A 16,320-nucleotide genomic window follows, 5' to 3' on the forward strand; every position below is an offset into this window, starting at 1 on the left:
GCATGTTGCCTCTAAAAGTTTTTTGATTGGATATCTTCTCCACAAGACCATCGTTATTATCGCTGTCTGTATCATCTGTTGCACCTAATTGGACCCCATCACCTCCTCCACCGAACTCGTCATCTGAATCATGTCATTCCGATTCAAAACTTTATCAAACAACCATTACCAGTCACGAAAACAAAAACCATAAAAAGAAAATACCATGTGGTGGATATTTATAACACCCGAATCTCCTCACTACATGGCAAAATCATTTTATAGCACTTCAAAAAATTTCAACAACATTCTAAAATATTCCAAAATTAATCAAATAATTTCGATTACAGATACACTAAACAATGCAAAAACAAACACACATCAAGTTCAAATTCACCAAACACCCCTAGTAGAGCCCCATATGACTTTGTAGTCACTACGAACTATACCTCGTTAGTGATGGGGGTCGAGTTTCATTGGCTCATGGACGTCGATATAGGCGACTCAACTTTGTTTGAACTAGACTAAACACCCCCAAACTCTAAACCCTAAAAAAATTACCTTAAACCCTCAACCCTAATTCCATAACCTAAACCCTAAACCATAGATATTAAAACCCCTAAAAGCCCCAAACCCTAAACCCTAAACCTTATCACCCCAAAATTGAGAACCCTAATTTAAAAAAAAAAATCGAAACCCTAAAAATAAACACTAAACCCTAAACCCTTCAATATCAAGCACTAAACCCTAAATACACTAAACCCTAAACCTTCAATATCAAGCACTAAACCCTAAATACACTAAACCCTAACCCTAATCCCGAAATTAAACCCTATAAAGACGAAATTGAACCATAAACCCTAACCCTAAATCTCCATATTACGCACAAAAATTAAAATTAAATCAAATACATCACTAAATTAATCGAAAAAATTAGGGTTTAGGCTTACCTTCTGAAATTTGGGGAAATCCAAAGCTGAAGGGTGAAATCGAAGCCGAATCAAAGTAGAATAGAAGAAATCGACACCGAAATGTCAAAAATTGAAGAAAATTGAAATCGAAATGGGTGAAATCGAAATTGAAAGGTATTTTGGGGGAAAAGAGAGTAGCGACAAGGTGAAGGGAGTGGGAGGCCAAGAGGGATAGGAGAGAGGGAGAAGAGAGCGGGAAGCCGAGTGCGAGGGGGAGAAAGGGAGAAGGGAAAGGGAGGCCGAGAGGGAGAAGGGAGAAGCGAGAGGGAGTAGAGAGAACGGAGATGGCCGCAAAGAGCCGGAGGAAAATATTCGAGGAGGAAAAAGTGATGAGAGAAGGAAAAGACCGAGAGAGGGAGGTGCAGGAGATGCAAAAACAAAAAAAAATTCGTCTAAAGGTTCGAAGCCCTGCAACCGCTTCATCTGGCTGATTCACAATATACTACAGAAACCAGATTCCCAAAATTAAACCGTGGATATGATTTTCAGATTTATCTTATTCATTTACATGACTTGAATGCTAGTGCTCTACTAATGACATTAGGAGAAGACTATTAGGAGAAGACTGAATAATGCAGCTGAAGTTCATCTTTTGCATCAAGTTGACTAACCCCCCTTTAGTTTTTGTCCAGCTGAAGTTCAAGATGACAAGAGGGTCTTCTCACTCGTAACCATTCAGGGCGTAAGCTTCTTCCATAGGATTTCTCCTCCGGCTTGTAACAATCTTTGGACGCCTCCAAGGCCATAACCATAAACTTGTACGCCTGCTTGCTCATATTATTTTCTTTTATAATACATTTGTTTGAATATGTTCAATCATTACTCTGAAAATCAGTCCTGCAACCAGGTATTTTTTCCCTTCTTAATTGCTGATGCATCTTTACCTGTTACAATGTACAAATTTAAATGCGATTACAACGAAAATATATTTAGTTCGTAAAAAAGGTTTTTGCACTGGGAAAAATGGCGACTTGTCTATACTTTCAGAGGACCTGGTTAAGACTAGGACTTTCTGACGATCATAAAAGAATTACAAGACATCTGGGATTTCTTCTCCAGTAACTCAAGAACCTGAACTTCTTTAACAGATTCGGTTCTCAATATGTCGACGCATCAGTTTACACATTTTGAACCTTTCCAGAAAATAAAAATGTTGCCGAACCCTGTAATGCAGCTCTATTGCACGGGGAAGCCAAAACTGTAGCTGTTCCCAAAGGATAGAAAAATAACTTTTAGGATTGAACTCTTAGTTGATTCTGAAATGGAGGATTTCCGACTTGTTAAGGCCATAATTTAGTGAATGTGGGAAGTTTCGGATTGACAATGAAGCACATCTTTTAACTAAAAGAAGAAGAAAGAATTGCCAACTCTCCCCAGCTAAAATAATTACTAAACATCTAATAATACAAGGAGCCCCCCAAGTTGTAGGATTTTCTCCTGGCAACTAATTTGATGCTCAATTTTCCTCCTATCAGACTACTGAATCTTCCATCAAGATGGAGTTGATCCCTAAAATGTCCAGATCTACCCAAAATTAGCAGGACCTCAACAAGGTCGAACTTGAGCTACTTCAGCAGAACTCTCCATATCTTCTTCATGTAAACAGCCAAAGAACAAACAGCAAGTCCAGCAGAAATATAGAGCAAAACCACACCAGAAGCAACTAGAACACTGGAACCTGCTAAACTGTATTTTTCAACCAAGAAGGAAAATTACTGAGAAAATGTTAAAATTTATGAACTTGCAGCATATTAAACATTTGAGCTATTTAGAGTGGGATAAAATACCTATTGTCTCTGGTTGCCAGAAGGATGGTAAGAGCAGTCATTTGTGTTGCTGTTTTCCACTTGCCCAAGCTGTTCACCGCAACAGCCTGCCAAGAATTGCCACTTGGTTATATTTGTCAAGGAAAATAAAAAGATCAACGCGAAACCAATAAAACAAAAAAAGTAATCAAAGACTTTGGGACTTGGAAAAGTAATTTAATGTCAGTGACACAGAAAGAAAGAGAGAGAAAGAGAGAGAGAGAGAGAGAGAGAGAGAACCTCAAGAAGTTTAGCATTCTGGGATGCAGCCCACTCCCTAACGGCTGACATTGTTATCTGCAGGAAGCCGTATATCCCAAAATTAAAGTAACCAATGAATAAAAATAAGATAAAGGCTATAACTCCAGAAAAATAAAGCAAACAAGAGCCAAACAATCTCCTTCAGCATAACAATGTCTTCGAAAAAAAAAAAAAACTGCCTTATAAGTTGACATAGTTCTTATGCAGAAACTTATGGACAGTTGACGATCCCAAGAAGGCATACGGGTGTATCTGAAACCTTGTTAAAAGTTGATTTCATCCCTCCTTAATCATCTTATTCATATCTGACAGCACATCTCACAAGGAGGCAGCTCTTTTCAGTGCTCTTACTCATGACTCGGTTTTAAGTTGTAACTTAGTGGATCTTTCTGCCCATACCCCGTGATGGGGAATTTCAACTTATATTGAAAAGTAACCCATTAAGATTTTTTTAAAAGATGACACAGGTGATTTGTTCATCCACATGACCTGTCGAGCTTATATTCATATAGTTACAACTGTAGAGTCAAAGTTCTCCATCTGAAAAAGGAACTTACAATGACAATATGCAACGAGTGCTACAAGTCTGTAAACTGACCTCTCTACCAATGATAGCAATGGCAGGCACCGTCAATAGCCATGACACTTGTCCTAGTGTTGTGACTTCTGGAGGTTTTGTGCACAACAACACCAACGTAGCAGCGACCATAAGCTGAGTTCAGTAACCATAGAAAACACACACAAGAAACATTAAGACCCAAAAAATTTACATAATAACAAAGTATTGGCCCACCCATTTCTTTGCAAAGTGGTCCCAAAAAAACTGCACGTCACTACCATAAACTAACTCAAAAAATCAACCATGTACAAGAAATAAATCAAACCTTGTCAGCAACAGGATCCAGAAAAGCACCAAATGGTGTGCCTAACCGCATCTGTCATAGTGAAGCTAATTAGGCAAAACGATCATAAAACTGAAATAAAACATACACGAAAATATGCCCATTGAGCACTCATACCTTTCGGGCAAGATAACCATCAAGCCAATCTGTAACTGCTGCTGCAATAAAGATAGTTGTTGTTGCTGTTGTTGCCCACCAACCCTCCAAGTAAAAAACTACAGTGAAACTTACACATTAGTTTCATCCATTAACACATTGTCACTTGAAAGTGTATTTCAGGTTCACTGCATATTCATTTCAGATAACTATGAAAAAGAGAGTTGACCATGAGAAGCCTAGATCTGTGATGCATTAATATTTGTCTTTACTGTATACCAGCTAAAATTTAGAACATAGCAATATTATGTAAGATTAGATATGCTAATAGCCTTGGAGAAAAATTTAGAACATAAAAGGCGATTTTGATTAAGCAAGAAAATGGAATGGCAACCTTCTCTAGTGAATAGAAAAACGAGAAACATTGAGGATAAACCTAAATGAGTAAGAGAAGATGCTTGCAAAGAGGACAAGGGCTTAATCCATCCATCATCTTTCAACACGATATGTATCTCCTCCAACCTATTTTGGTTTCTCTATCTTATGATTAAGCTCCACTAGTTATTTCCAAATGTCTAACAGTTTTTATTCAAATATCAAATGCCTAACAATTTCAACGTGATAAATACATTCTCAGATGTGTAAGTTGAATGACCAACAATTCCATCACTCAATAGAAAGTATACCTTTTCCCTTTTCAGTTGGAGCTCCTTCCTTCTCCACAGAGAAGGAGAAATACAAACTTTATATGGTTATTTCACATGTCCTGACCTATCCATACTACCATATTAGCTACTCTTCTTGGGGAGTGATTTAAGTTTTCAATGACACCCATGGACTCATATCAATTAAAGAAATGGGATAAAAGATCTCATAAATACAAAAATACAAAATAAAAAAATTGGTGCAGGCTGCCGTTCAAGATAACTGAGAGCACAGAAATATAAATGAAAAAGAATACATTAATGTAACGAAGCAATATTGACAGATGTCACGCCAACTAGTCCCTTCTTTATTGCAGGACCGGCATTAATATGCTGCTTCAGAGGAAAGTACTTGGTAATCAGATGGATTGACAACACGCCTCAATTTCCTAATAGTTCCAGAATTTATTTTAATTTGAGAATAATGAGAATAGTTCCGGAATATCATCGACAGTTTTAAAGTCTAAAAATCAAAACCATTCCAATTACAACAAGAAATATAGTAACTTGGCAAGAATCTTCTCTGAATAAAAAGCAAATAAATCTGCACAGAAGCATTGGTAATATGAAATTGGCAGGAAATTAATGATGAATCACAAGATTCACAACCCAGAATACCAACCATTCCAACAAGCAAAACACATAAAAACATTGTTTTGAAAATACAATACAATGTTTGAAAGAAAATAAAATTAATAAAATATGATAATTCCACTCTCATCGGCTCTTTAACGACAAACAAACAAACAAACCAAATTAAATTCCGAAATTTCAGAAGATATGCTCTTGACAATTTTGGTAAAAACTAATTAGATTGACCTACTCTATTCTTTCAACGTTATATCCCAATTGATGATTGAAAGAAACAATGCAGGTGAAAATCAAAAAACAAAATTTTCTATCTGCAATCTGCAAAGATGAAGAAAAACCCAAAACTGTCAAACCTAAACCTCGAATCCAACTATCGAATATAAACATCACCTTAGGGATACACAGAATAATAATGTCCTAAACCCACGCAGCAATTTCGTAAAAGGCACGATGTATAAATATAATCCCACCTCATCGGTACCCTCAGATACCATCCAATGCAAACGCAAAACTTGAGACCATGTCCGCAGGATAATGTTGCCGAGACCAGAATAATCTTCTTTGCCAAATTCAATCCCCAAAAAACCAACTCGGACCACGATCAAGAGCAATGAAGAGAAAACAACCCGATTGCAACAAACATAAGCAGGACAAATCTCTCTTGTGAGTATAATAATGTTAAGAGAAACATACTGGTAATAAGAAGTGGTACAGCTGCAACGCGGCCAAGGGTGAGAACTGTTGGCAATGTGATAACTCGCGTAGAGGGAGGAATCGCATGTTGTGGAGGATTGTGATAACGATGCCGCTCTTCTTCTTCCTGGTCGTTCTTGATCTGCTCAGACCCCATTAGACCTCCTCTTCCCTGTCGCGAGGACCCCACTTCACCGCCCCCGGAAACTGTCCCGAAAGCGGCGACCCTTCTCCTCCTGCTGCTTCTCCCTTGGGCGGGGGCAAGCGCAGAAATTCCCGCAAACGAAATCAACCTCCAACCCTCCAAAATTCTCTCCTCGGTGGCCTTTCGTATACCCCAGAAAGCCGAACTCGATATCAATGGCCTCGCCCTCGCCATTCCCCCTCCACCAAAATTGGCACTTTGTGTCCTACTCGAAGTAGGAGTGAAACCGCTCATCCGACGCACCCATTTATTTCCATAGATGGATGACGATGAAATTACAATTCCAAGACCCGCTTTAAGTGTTGGCATAACGATAAAAGGCTTCAAACCCTGTCTACTAGAGCTCTTCAATCATTGCAATTTCCCAGCCTTTTCTTTTACGGCTGCTCCCAATTAAACCCGTTGTCGACAGCAGCAGAATTTTTGGCCGTTTTCCAATTTCCAAAGTCTAAAGCTCACTTCCGACCAGTGATCGCTTGTCTTCTCAGCGTCCTGTCCGGAGTAAAAACGGGAACCAATGACCGTTTTGCTGAAAAGAAGAAAGCGAACTTATTACCAATAAGAAAAAACAACAAAAAGAAACGCAACCATAGAAGACCATCTCTGGCTGACACGTAGAGGGCAATCCTAATTACCATGGATCAGCAGAGAAGGGCAGAGTTGTTCGGAAACCAAATTCCGCCCAGTTTCGCAACCGAAACCCTGCGGTTACCCGTCCCGTAGGGGGCATGGAGTCGAGCCGAACTCGGAAACCCGTTTCGAACCCAATAAAATTGAACATAACCTCAAGTAGGCATAAATTTTAATTAAAATTAGATACACTTTTTAAAAATATTTTTCTAAAACAAAAATCTTTCTAATTATCTTAAAAATATTGAAATAATTTATAACCTAATAAATAATAAATTAATAACTCATTTTATAATTTTATAATTTATTATATTACTTATTTGATCGATATTAAATAAAAAAATTAGATTGAATGACGGTAGAGTACCCTGCTACTGCTAGAACTGACGCCTGACTATTGAAGCGGTTCTCGAACGCCGGAAAGAGAAGGGTTCTTCTCGGGCTTTGTCCTCCAATGTTGAAGACAATCCTCATCGTCGAAAGGGTTACAGAAATCACTCCTTGGAGCTCGACGGCTCGGAGGTCGGAAAGTGGTAAGGGTTCTTCTCCTTGTTGCTCATCCTGCAATCTCGGTGCTTCATCCTCCGATGCTGAAGGTAATAGTCGTCGTCGGAATGGTTACAGAGCTCCGAAAGAGGTAATGGTTCTTCTAATCGTTACTCCTGTCCGAGACTATGATGATAATTTCTCAAGCCCTAGGTTCGAAACACGACGCCAAGACTGGAGAGGTGTTTCGGATTCGCCGAGACTGGAGAGGCGTTTCAGATTCGGAATGTCGTCTTCCTCGCGAACACCCGCTATCCTGTAGACTCGCATTTCGTCTGGTCCCGAAAGGCGGGTTTTCGTATTGTGATATTTCAGAGATGTTGGTTTAAGTAAACGAGCTCGCGAACCGAACCGTCGTTCGTTCGAGTTTGACTTGTTAAATTAATCAGAAACCGATCTCGAATTCGGTTCAAGATCGGGTTTTTTTAATCGAACCAAGCTGGTTCCGAGCCGAGCTCGAACTATTCCTGGCTCGGTTCGATTTCAACCTATTTTTAACTATTTATTTTAAATTATACTATTTTTATAATAATATAAATTATTTTATTTACTAATAATTATTTTATTTTATAAGAATTCTAATTAATTAAATAATTAAGTGGAATTTTAATAATTTATCAACACGTAATTATTTTATTTACTAATAATTTATCAGCCGGATCCGGTCGGCCGAAACGCGTTTAAAAATGTATACAACGAGGGGTAAAATAGGCAATACGAACATATATCAAATCAATCTCGGGAAAACTTTGTTTGTTGTCCGAAAAGCACACGGATGGATCGGTGAGAAACAAAGCAGATTTCAGTTGGCTTCGGTTTCGGTCGGAGTCGCAGTAGCAGTCCTCTGAGGTTTTGGCTGAGTAAAACCTCTCAGGGCTCAAGGAATAGATCCGGTCGAGATGGATGACTATACCAGAGAAATGATGGACCTTAAAACCTTGGTTACTCGCACCCTTGAAAAGAAGGGCGTGCTCGCCAAAATCAGAGTAAGTTTGCTCGATCGGCTCTTTTCATTAAGCTCCTTAGTTTTTTAAATTTTGTTTTTGATACGAATGTTTAAAATGTGGTTAACTTTTGAAGTGTACGGGTTTGATCAGTATTTTTCACCATGTTTGGAATAATGTATCAAGTTTTAGCTCTTCTAAACATGTTTAACAGCTATTTGAGAAGAAAAGGTGGATTATTTGGTGCGGTGTTAGTAGTCTATATTGAGGGTTCGGTTGTGTCTCTGTGCCTCAAGGCGGGGATGAAGGGCGACTTAGTGAACTGCTTGTGAAATTTTGTTAGGTTATGCATATCGCTTCTCATGGACCGAGGTGAGTAAAGTTGACGAGCTCGCATGGGATTGTTTCTGATACAAGTTGAATAGTTGTCACAGGGAATTGCTGTTGCATTTGTTTGCATATGAATTCCTTGGTACTTCCGCAGCTTCTAATGGTTTGTTCATTTGGGTTTGGATTCAAAGGGCCTTTGGACAGGTTGAATGGTGGCCTCATTGTCCCATGCCTCTTCTACACTATCAAACGATTACTCATTTTCCTTGTGGTTTGTGAGGATAGGAACATCTAGAAGTCAAATTCCTTGGTGCTTCTGCAACTTCTAATCTTTTGTTTTTTAGGTTTAGTTTCAAGCTGCCTTTAGAAAACTTGAATTAGCCCCTGGGTACCATGCCTATTCTTCAGTACAAAATGGTTTCTCTTTTCCCTCGAGGTTTGTGAGAAAGGGAAATTCAGAAGTAACAATGAGGTTTGACTTACAAGGATTTCCTGTTGCTTATCAATTTGGATGTATATGTGGTGGTTGAAGGAGTTTCCTAGTTGAATCTACCTTTCTGTTGGCCAACTACGCGGAGATTATGTGCTCAATATTATGTACACAAACATTCAAATATCATATTATGTGCTGAATGAATATGAGTGAGCAGCATGCTTTTAGAATTATCAAAATAAGAGGCACTGGAAAAAAAATAAAGATGTTTCGATTCCTTAATGATGTATAAAACTGGGCCAACGTATTTATTTGAACTATTGACTGTGGAACATCAACTTTGTCACTTAATGTAGTGATGCTGCCCTGAGTACACTTGGTGATAACACACTGTGTAGCATTGTTGCAGTAAAGGTGAAGTGAAATAAGTGAATGCTACTCACTTTTCATCTACTTCGCATATTTTGATGTTCCTATGGTGGATAGCTTTTATTTATTCTCTAAGTCAAAAGGCAGTGACTTTCAGGAACTATAGGATGCTGAGAAGAAGCTAACTGGCATTTTTATGAGATGCCCAATAGTGAGAAGAACACATGTGATTAATTACTGTTATTATTTTTATTTTTATTTTTTCCTTAAGGTGATTCATGGAGAGAGGATGGAAGAAATTTTAGCTGAACTTCATAACAGTTTCTTTTATGATTTAATATCCCTGGACTGGGGAAACGAAAATTATTTCCTATAGTATGTTTGGCAATAGTCGAAGCCTGCAGAATTATTTCACTTGCTTGGACTTTCAGAGAGGTACTGATCTTAGGGTTTAGCGTTTAGGTTTAGACCCTAATGCCCAGTTCAAATAAATAAAATATTTCCCTCTGGATCGATCTAATGCAGCATTCACTTTTAGCTCTTGTTGAAAGTCTTGCTCCTCCTTTGACACAATTTTGGCAAGTCAACCACTACGAGGAATTTGGAGGTTCTTTTTTTCTTTTTAATTATTTTTTGAACAGCGATTACTTTTATAAGGACTGCATTAATCGAAAAAAAATCCGAATTTCACCAGCAATTCAGAGAGATTTATATTTATTTTCTATAGTCAAAAACACCTTTTTAGAATCCCCTGCCTCCCCCATCATAGAAACTTAATGGAGAAGGGCCCCTGCCCTCTTTTCTGTCCTATAGAGAATTGCATCGTAGTAATATCATTGTGGGTCAACTGGACCTGGGTACTAGGTTGGTTTTTATAATATTGCTCAAAATATTTGATTTACCCTCTTATACCTGTTTATTTGTCGACAATTGGGTAAATATCAATACTATATAACTCAGCCTGGTCACCAATTTGGTAAGATAACCAGGTCTGGGTTTGACTACCAATTGGACCAATGCTGATGTCAGCATATGCCATAGAAAAATTTTAAATTTCTCAAAATATAAAAAAATTATTGGGAGAAAGCCTTCTCCCTGATCTTTGTTATGGAAAGGGGAAGAACCCCACCCCTCCCCTTTCTATCTGCTGGCAGGGAAGACGCCTCCACCCTCCATTTTGCCATGTAGAAATTCTGCATGGCAAATGGGAGGGTGGCAATGTTATCACCTAGCCAATACTATCCAAAAGACCGGCGTGTTAGGTAGCGGAAAGCCAAGTACTTAACTTAGGACCACAACATCACATCCCCCCTGGAGAATGGGTTTGTCCCCAAACCCATCCGTTGCGAGCTGATGGGTGACGGCCGCCCATATGGCCCAGGGCCCGGCCCGGCCCCGACGGCTTAACACATTGCGACGAGGTTTTTGCCTACGTCTGGGATTCACGATCGCCCACGCCTTCTGCTGGGATTTGAACTTGCAACATCAGGAATGACTCTAATACCGAATGTTAAACACTTAACCAATGCTACCCAAAAGACCGGCCTGTTAGGTAGCGGAAAACCAATTACATAACTCAGGACCACACCAGGCAGCCCTTTCCTGGCCAAAAAAAGGAAGGGGGGGAAGGGGCACGGCTGTGCTCCCTCCCCCATGATTTTTCTATGACAGGGGAGAGGGGCAGGGGGAAATTCAGTAGGATGTAATAACGAATCTGAATTCATGTTTTATATCACTTTTGGTTTGTGTAGGCTGAGCTGCGGGCCAGTGTGTTTGAGGCGATTGAGGAGGAGGACCGAGCAATTGATAATGAGGATGGTGTTCCACCTGCATTACTTGGCAGTTGCAATGACCGTGCTAAGCAACTTCATGCTTCTCCATCAGGTTCCTCCTGATACCTCCCATAAGGATTCATTGCTTTAATCAGGGATGATTTGACATATCTCAGTTGTTGTTCTTATGCCTTTTTATTTGTTCCAATTAGGAGTTGAAACAAGATGAGGTCCAATTAAGTCTTTGAAATGGAGTTGCTCAAATAACTAGATGGGAGCTAGTTCAACTTGTATGTTGTTTGAAATGCTAGAAACTGCTAGCTTAACACATTGTTGATGTTAAACTTGGCATAATTTTGTACATAATGTTACCATCCTTCCTGAACCCAACAAGTCCACATCAATGTATTTGTTGTTTTTGGAAGTTTCATTCTCAAAAAATGAATTATTTGTTTCCGTTGCTCTCCCTGATTTTTTGGGAGTTGCAGTTGTATATCCTTCCCCTTTAATATATCAAACCACACCATTTAACAAAAGGCTTATTTGTTATTTCCTGGAGGCAAAATTTCTGGAGTTGAGGGATTGGTAAACCATTAGGAAATAGATTTTCAATAAATAATTGAGTTTTGAGTAGGTCTAATCATCACCATGTTGTTTCAATCTACTCCGAAAGAAGGTGGTTCTTCTTTTGCTTGAAGCTGGATTATTTCACAGAACATTGAGGTTATGTGAATGTTTGAGATTGTTTATTGCCCATTTTTCTTATATGCATACAGAAAGCAGTACCATCTGGCCATTAACTTTTGTAGCAATGTAATTTAACCATCAAAAATTTGATTCATTTAGAAACGGTATTTTCTGTGGTTAAACAAAATGACAGGAAGTAAAAAAAAAAAGCAATGAAAGAATTTTTGGTATTTCTACAACCTTAGTAACAATTTTGTCTGTCATATTGTTGAGTGGCTTGATTGACTTTTAGGTTTTAATTATTTTTTAATTATCTCTGTGTTTTAATTTTCCTTTGGAATCGTGTACCATTTTGGGCATGTTTGTGCATTGTATTGTTTGTTTTGGAAGTCTACGTTGCTTTAAGTGATGGTAATTGCAGCATTGAGACTACCATTCTATTGTCTTCCCTGACATAACCTTTGTTGGTTTGGCTGGTACTTCTGCAGGAAGGCTACTGACCGCATTAATTTGCGACTATCTTGATTGGGCACAGCTTAGTCACTCCCTAAAAGTTTATTTGCCTGAGTGTAATTTGGTAACTGTGATCTCTTAGGACTTCGAACTATTCTAAGAATCCTGAAATGAATGTTATTTTTGACCCATCTTTCTTATTCTTGGTTTCTGATTTTGTTTGTCCCCTGCAGCAAAAAGATTTTTGGAAAAATGAATTGAGAGATTTTAGTAGCAAGAATGGGCATGACTTAAATAGGAATGCTGATAGTGGACCTTTGCTTTTGGATGTTCTTGAAGGATATCTGAAGTTTGAGGTTTGGTACTCTCTTTTTTCACTTGAATTGCCTTTTGTAAGTGATAGGTTTGTAGTTGAACTTGAGTTTTCTAGTAAAAGTTACTTATAATGGTTCCCAAAAAAATAAGAAAAAGAAAAAGAATGGTTGGTTGATTTCACTTTTTATTTATTTCCCAATGTCATAAGAAATGGTAGAACATTTTTTTGGGGCAGGCAAAGAAGTGGTAGAACATCATACTTGAAAAACAAATGGTGTAATGAATATGCAAAAGGTCAGTTTTTTTTTTTTTTTTCTTGATCAATGAGAAAAAGAATCCATAAAGGGGACTCAAAAATCAGTATGCATTTTGTAAAAATCCTGGAACATCAGTTTGATTGTCTCTGTCATGGATGATCACAACTTTAAAATGGCAGGTTTTCTTTCCAACTTAAAATGACATTGATTAGATGTTTGAATCTTCTTTGTACTACGTGTCTTGAAAAATTAAGGAGGCAATTTAAGTGTACTCATTTGTACTCTTTATCAGTTCTCATGTTTACACACACATACACATAAAGAAAGACTAAAATACTGGTCACTTATGTCTTGGGCCTTTGGCTCAGGGACCACATTTAGGGGGGAGGGGGGTCCTGATTGTGTTATCAATGTTCAAAAAAAAAAAATCGCTGCCAAAAGAGAAGTTGTTGAGCAACTAAGATATGGATTATAGTCTACGATATCAACTTTTTTTGGATTTGGCTTTGATATCCTTGAATCTATGTCTTATCCTGTATTTTTTGGAAAAATAATTAGTGATAATTAGTAACTTTATAGATGAAGGAATGCTTGATGTAGCTACACTAGACCGAGCTTTAAAAACTGAATCTATATAACTTAACCTTCAGCAGCAGTATGTGACATTGTTTAGGTCTCTATGAACATGTACAGTTAATGAATTATGCGAGCAATCTCCCATTGCTCATACAACAGTCATCATTTGTGGTATTTATTTCAAACTGCTTGTTTCTTTGGGCAGGGAAACAGTTTATTACAATTTTTAAAAGGACAAGAATGAAGAGGGTAAAAAAGTGTAAAAATATAATTTATGACATTTTTACGGTTTCATTGTTCAAAATGACAACGGGGTACGTCCTTAAGTTGGTAATAGTTGAACCATTTATTTGAAAAATGAGAAACATGGGCGGGATTACCTGACCAAGCCCTGGCCCATGAATTAAAACCGGAGAGACTACAAAATGAAAGACGTATACAATATGCTCAAAAGCCGGACTGAAAGAATCAGTTGCGATACATTTGACCAGCAACTAGGCTCATGTCTCTTCAATAAAATAGTTAACTTTCCTAAATAAGCAATTTAAATAATAAGACATTATCTCTGTTTTGAAAAAAAATGTTCCAAATGCAGGTGTCATCTTGTTGGAGGCTTTAAAAGGGCAAGCTTCATTTGTGAGGTATCTTGTTAGATGATTCCTTTCTTAACTTTATGTTGCAGAACTTGTCTCAGGGAAGGGGTGGTGGAAGGAGAGTGAGCAACCCAGAAACTGAATCTTTATCAAGTGCAGAGTCTAGGACCATTCGGAGGCCCTCATCATCATCAGTAGCTGGAGGACTACCTCCATTAGGAAGGTTAGTGGAGTCATCCTGACCAAATGGACATTCTTGCCACGTTACTTTGTATTATTCATGCATCTTTTCTTCTCTTATGTCAGGCCAGTGCCCGTTTCTCAACCATCAGGTAACTAGCATTTTCTCTCTCTCCCCCTCTCTCTCTTCCTATCTCTCTCTCTTCACTGAAGCTTTAATTTGTTTCAGATAGGAGAGCAGGTTCATCTATACCAGGTTATAGGAAGGATGAATATAGTTGGAGGGGTGATTCAGACGAGCTTTCAGAAGATGTATTACGAGCGTCAAGTGCTTTAGAAAACATCCACTTGGACAGAAAAGCACGAAATCTAACCACATCATGGCGGTAATTTTATACTTTCTCTTAGTCCTATTTAAGCAATTTTGCACGCATGAACAAAAATTTATCATGTGCAGACCAATGAACTTTACAGTGTTACTGTCATCTAATTGTCTCATCCTCAGAGAAGTTTCAGACATACTGTTCATTAGATGTGATTTTCCATGTTCGTTGGAATGATCAAGGTCTTAGAGTTACTGTATATACTCAGAAAGCATATTTAATGGATCAAAATGTTATTTCTGTAAAGAATCCTAATGTCTGTTGGGTAAAGTGTGCTCATCTCATTGGTCTGAACATTTGCTCTTCTGATAATTCCTAATGTCTGTTGGGTAAAGTGTGCTCATCTCATTGGTCTGAACATTTGCTCTTCTGATAATTTTTTTAACTGGGTTGAGTTTTTCTCTGAATTTCATATTCTGGTGCAATACTGCTACTTGTTTGGAAGAATAATGGGATTTTTTTTTTGGAGAGCAGGCATTCTGGAGATGGAATCACTGATGATGATGGCAAGCCAGATTTACATAGGTAGAGGTATTTGTTTTCCTGTATTTGTAATTGTTTTCAGTGTCTTTTTTTTTTCTTTTTTCCCTCCAAATCGTGCTTGATCATCAAAATGTGAAACCTGGTTTTGTGATATTGTCTGTTTTCTTTTCATTTTCTTTGGCTTTTATTCTATCAACTACTGGTTAACTTATCATTTGAATTACATCTTTCACTGAATTATCTTTTAGCTAACCATTATGATGATTGTTGATGTTGTTAAAGAATAATCCTACATGGATTAGTGAGTAGAAATATGTTGAGTTTATTAGTTGAAAAAAAAAAACTAATTATTTTTGGATGAACCTTAAACCTAATTTTACATGGTATCAAAACATGTACTTATATATGGGCTTCAACCTAAATTATCCGTACGTAGAGTTATAAAAGAGGATTTACAAGTGAGGGAGAGTATTAAATAATAGTCTTACATGGATTAATGAGTAAAAAGATTTAGAACTATAAAAGAGGATTTGCATGTGATGTCAACCCAACTTCTCATATGCAAATATTTTGAACTTGTTAAAAATTTTAGAAAGGGGGAGAGGGGTTGTCACACGTGTGTACTCTTAAGGTAAACACGTGCGCGTGAGTGGTCTGCCCTAACATGGTAACGTTGTCTTTTTTGTCTGCTACGGACGGATCCTCGTTATGCAGTCAGCTAGATATTTTGTTTACTGTGGTCCGCTCACTTCACCGCGCCACTCCAAATCATGTGCCCCCTTCTATTGTCCGTTCGTGAATTGTGATCGTCACGACTCACGGCGTCACCGCTTCCATTTGTGTTAGGAATCTTAAAAGGGGAGGGGTAACTATCTGGGCCTGTATTCTTCCGATTGGTTTCAATTATCTCTCTAGGGTTATAAACTTAGTTCACTGATACTAAGTAAATTATAATATTAATATTATTTATTTTTATAATTTTAAATATAAGTTGGAATTTGAGTTCAATTTTAAGCTCACTTAAAATTTTTGGGTTGAGTATGATTCCAATATTAGGCTCAGGGTTTAGTGCGAGCTTGAATACTCAAGCTGAATAGGAACGTATAAACAGGTTTGGTTCGGCTCGATGCCACTCGGGGCCTTTTAATTGAATAAGAGATAC

The 16,320-nt window shown here is 38.0% G+C and overlaps 2 protein-coding genes across 2 annotated transcripts; one reads left to right on the forward strand and one right to left on the reverse strand.

The window, feature by feature from the left end:
• Positions 1-2,267: 2,267 nt before the first annotated feature.
• Positions 2,268-7,543, reverse strand: LOC137966046 (CDP-diacylglycerol--glycerol-3-phosphate 3-phosphatidyltransferase 2-like). The gene is made up of 8 exons (XM_068812503.1): positions 7,205-7,543; positions 6,003-6,736; positions 4,036-4,133; positions 3,901-3,951; positions 3,615-3,728; positions 2,996-3,052; positions 2,738-2,823; positions 2,268-2,636 (listed from the first exon to the last, which is right to left on the reverse strand). The coding sequence occupies exons 2-8, from the start codon at positions 6,514-6,516 to the stop codon at positions 2,516-2,518; spliced, it is 1,041 nt and encodes a 346-aa protein (XP_068668604.1). The 5' UTR covers positions 6,517-6,736; positions 7,205-7,543; the 3' UTR covers positions 2,268-2,515.
• A 583-nt stretch (positions 7,544-8,126) lies between these two features.
• Positions 8,127-15,390, forward strand: LOC137966303 (protein TONNEAU 1a-like). Its single transcript, XM_068812885.1, has 8 exons — positions 8,127-8,369; positions 11,211-11,343; positions 12,407-12,495; positions 12,605-12,727; positions 14,202-14,335; positions 14,419-14,444; positions 14,522-14,678; positions 15,150-15,390. The coding sequence occupies exons 1-8, from the start codon at positions 8,283-8,285 to the stop codon at positions 15,202-15,204; spliced, it is 804 nt and encodes a 267-aa protein (XP_068668986.1). The 5' UTR covers positions 8,127-8,282; the 3' UTR covers positions 15,205-15,390.
• The last annotated feature ends 930 nt before the right edge of the window (positions 15,391-16,320 follow it).

Source organism: Aristolochia californica, unplaced genomic scaffold (genome assembly GCF_029961685.1).
Source record: "Aristolochia californica isolate CCGP_79_NKW_82.1479 unplaced genomic scaffold, dmAriCali1.0.hap1 SCAF_5, whole genome shotgun sequence".
Lineage (NCBI taxonomy): Eukaryota > Viridiplantae > Streptophyta > Magnoliopsida > Piperales > Aristolochiaceae > Aristolochia > Aristolochia californica.

Coding starts and splice junctions, on each gene's coding strand:
- LOC137966303 (XM_068812885.1), top strand. CDS start 8,283: ATGGATGACTATACCAGAGAAATGATGGACCTTAAAACCTTGGTTACT. Junction 12,728..14,201: donor AAGGATATCTGAAGTTTGAG/GTTTGGTACTCT, acceptor TTTATGTTGCAG/AACTTGTCTCAGGGAAGGGG. Junction 14,336..14,418: donor GGACTACCTCCATTAGGAAG/GTTAGTGGAGTC, acceptor CTCTTATGTCAG/GCCAGTGCCCGTTTCTCAAC.
- LOC137966046 (XM_068812503.1), bottom strand. CDS start 6,516: ATGCCAACACTTAAAGCGGGTCTTGGAATTGTAATTTCATCGTCATCC. Junction 3,729..3,900: donor TGGATCCTGTTGCTGACAAG/GTTTGATTTATT, acceptor TACTGAACTCAG/CTTATGGTCGCTGCTACGTT. Junction 3,053..3,614: donor TTGCTATCATTGGTAGAGAG/GTCAGTTTACAG, acceptor GGCTTCCTGCAG/ATAACAATGTCAGCCGTTAG.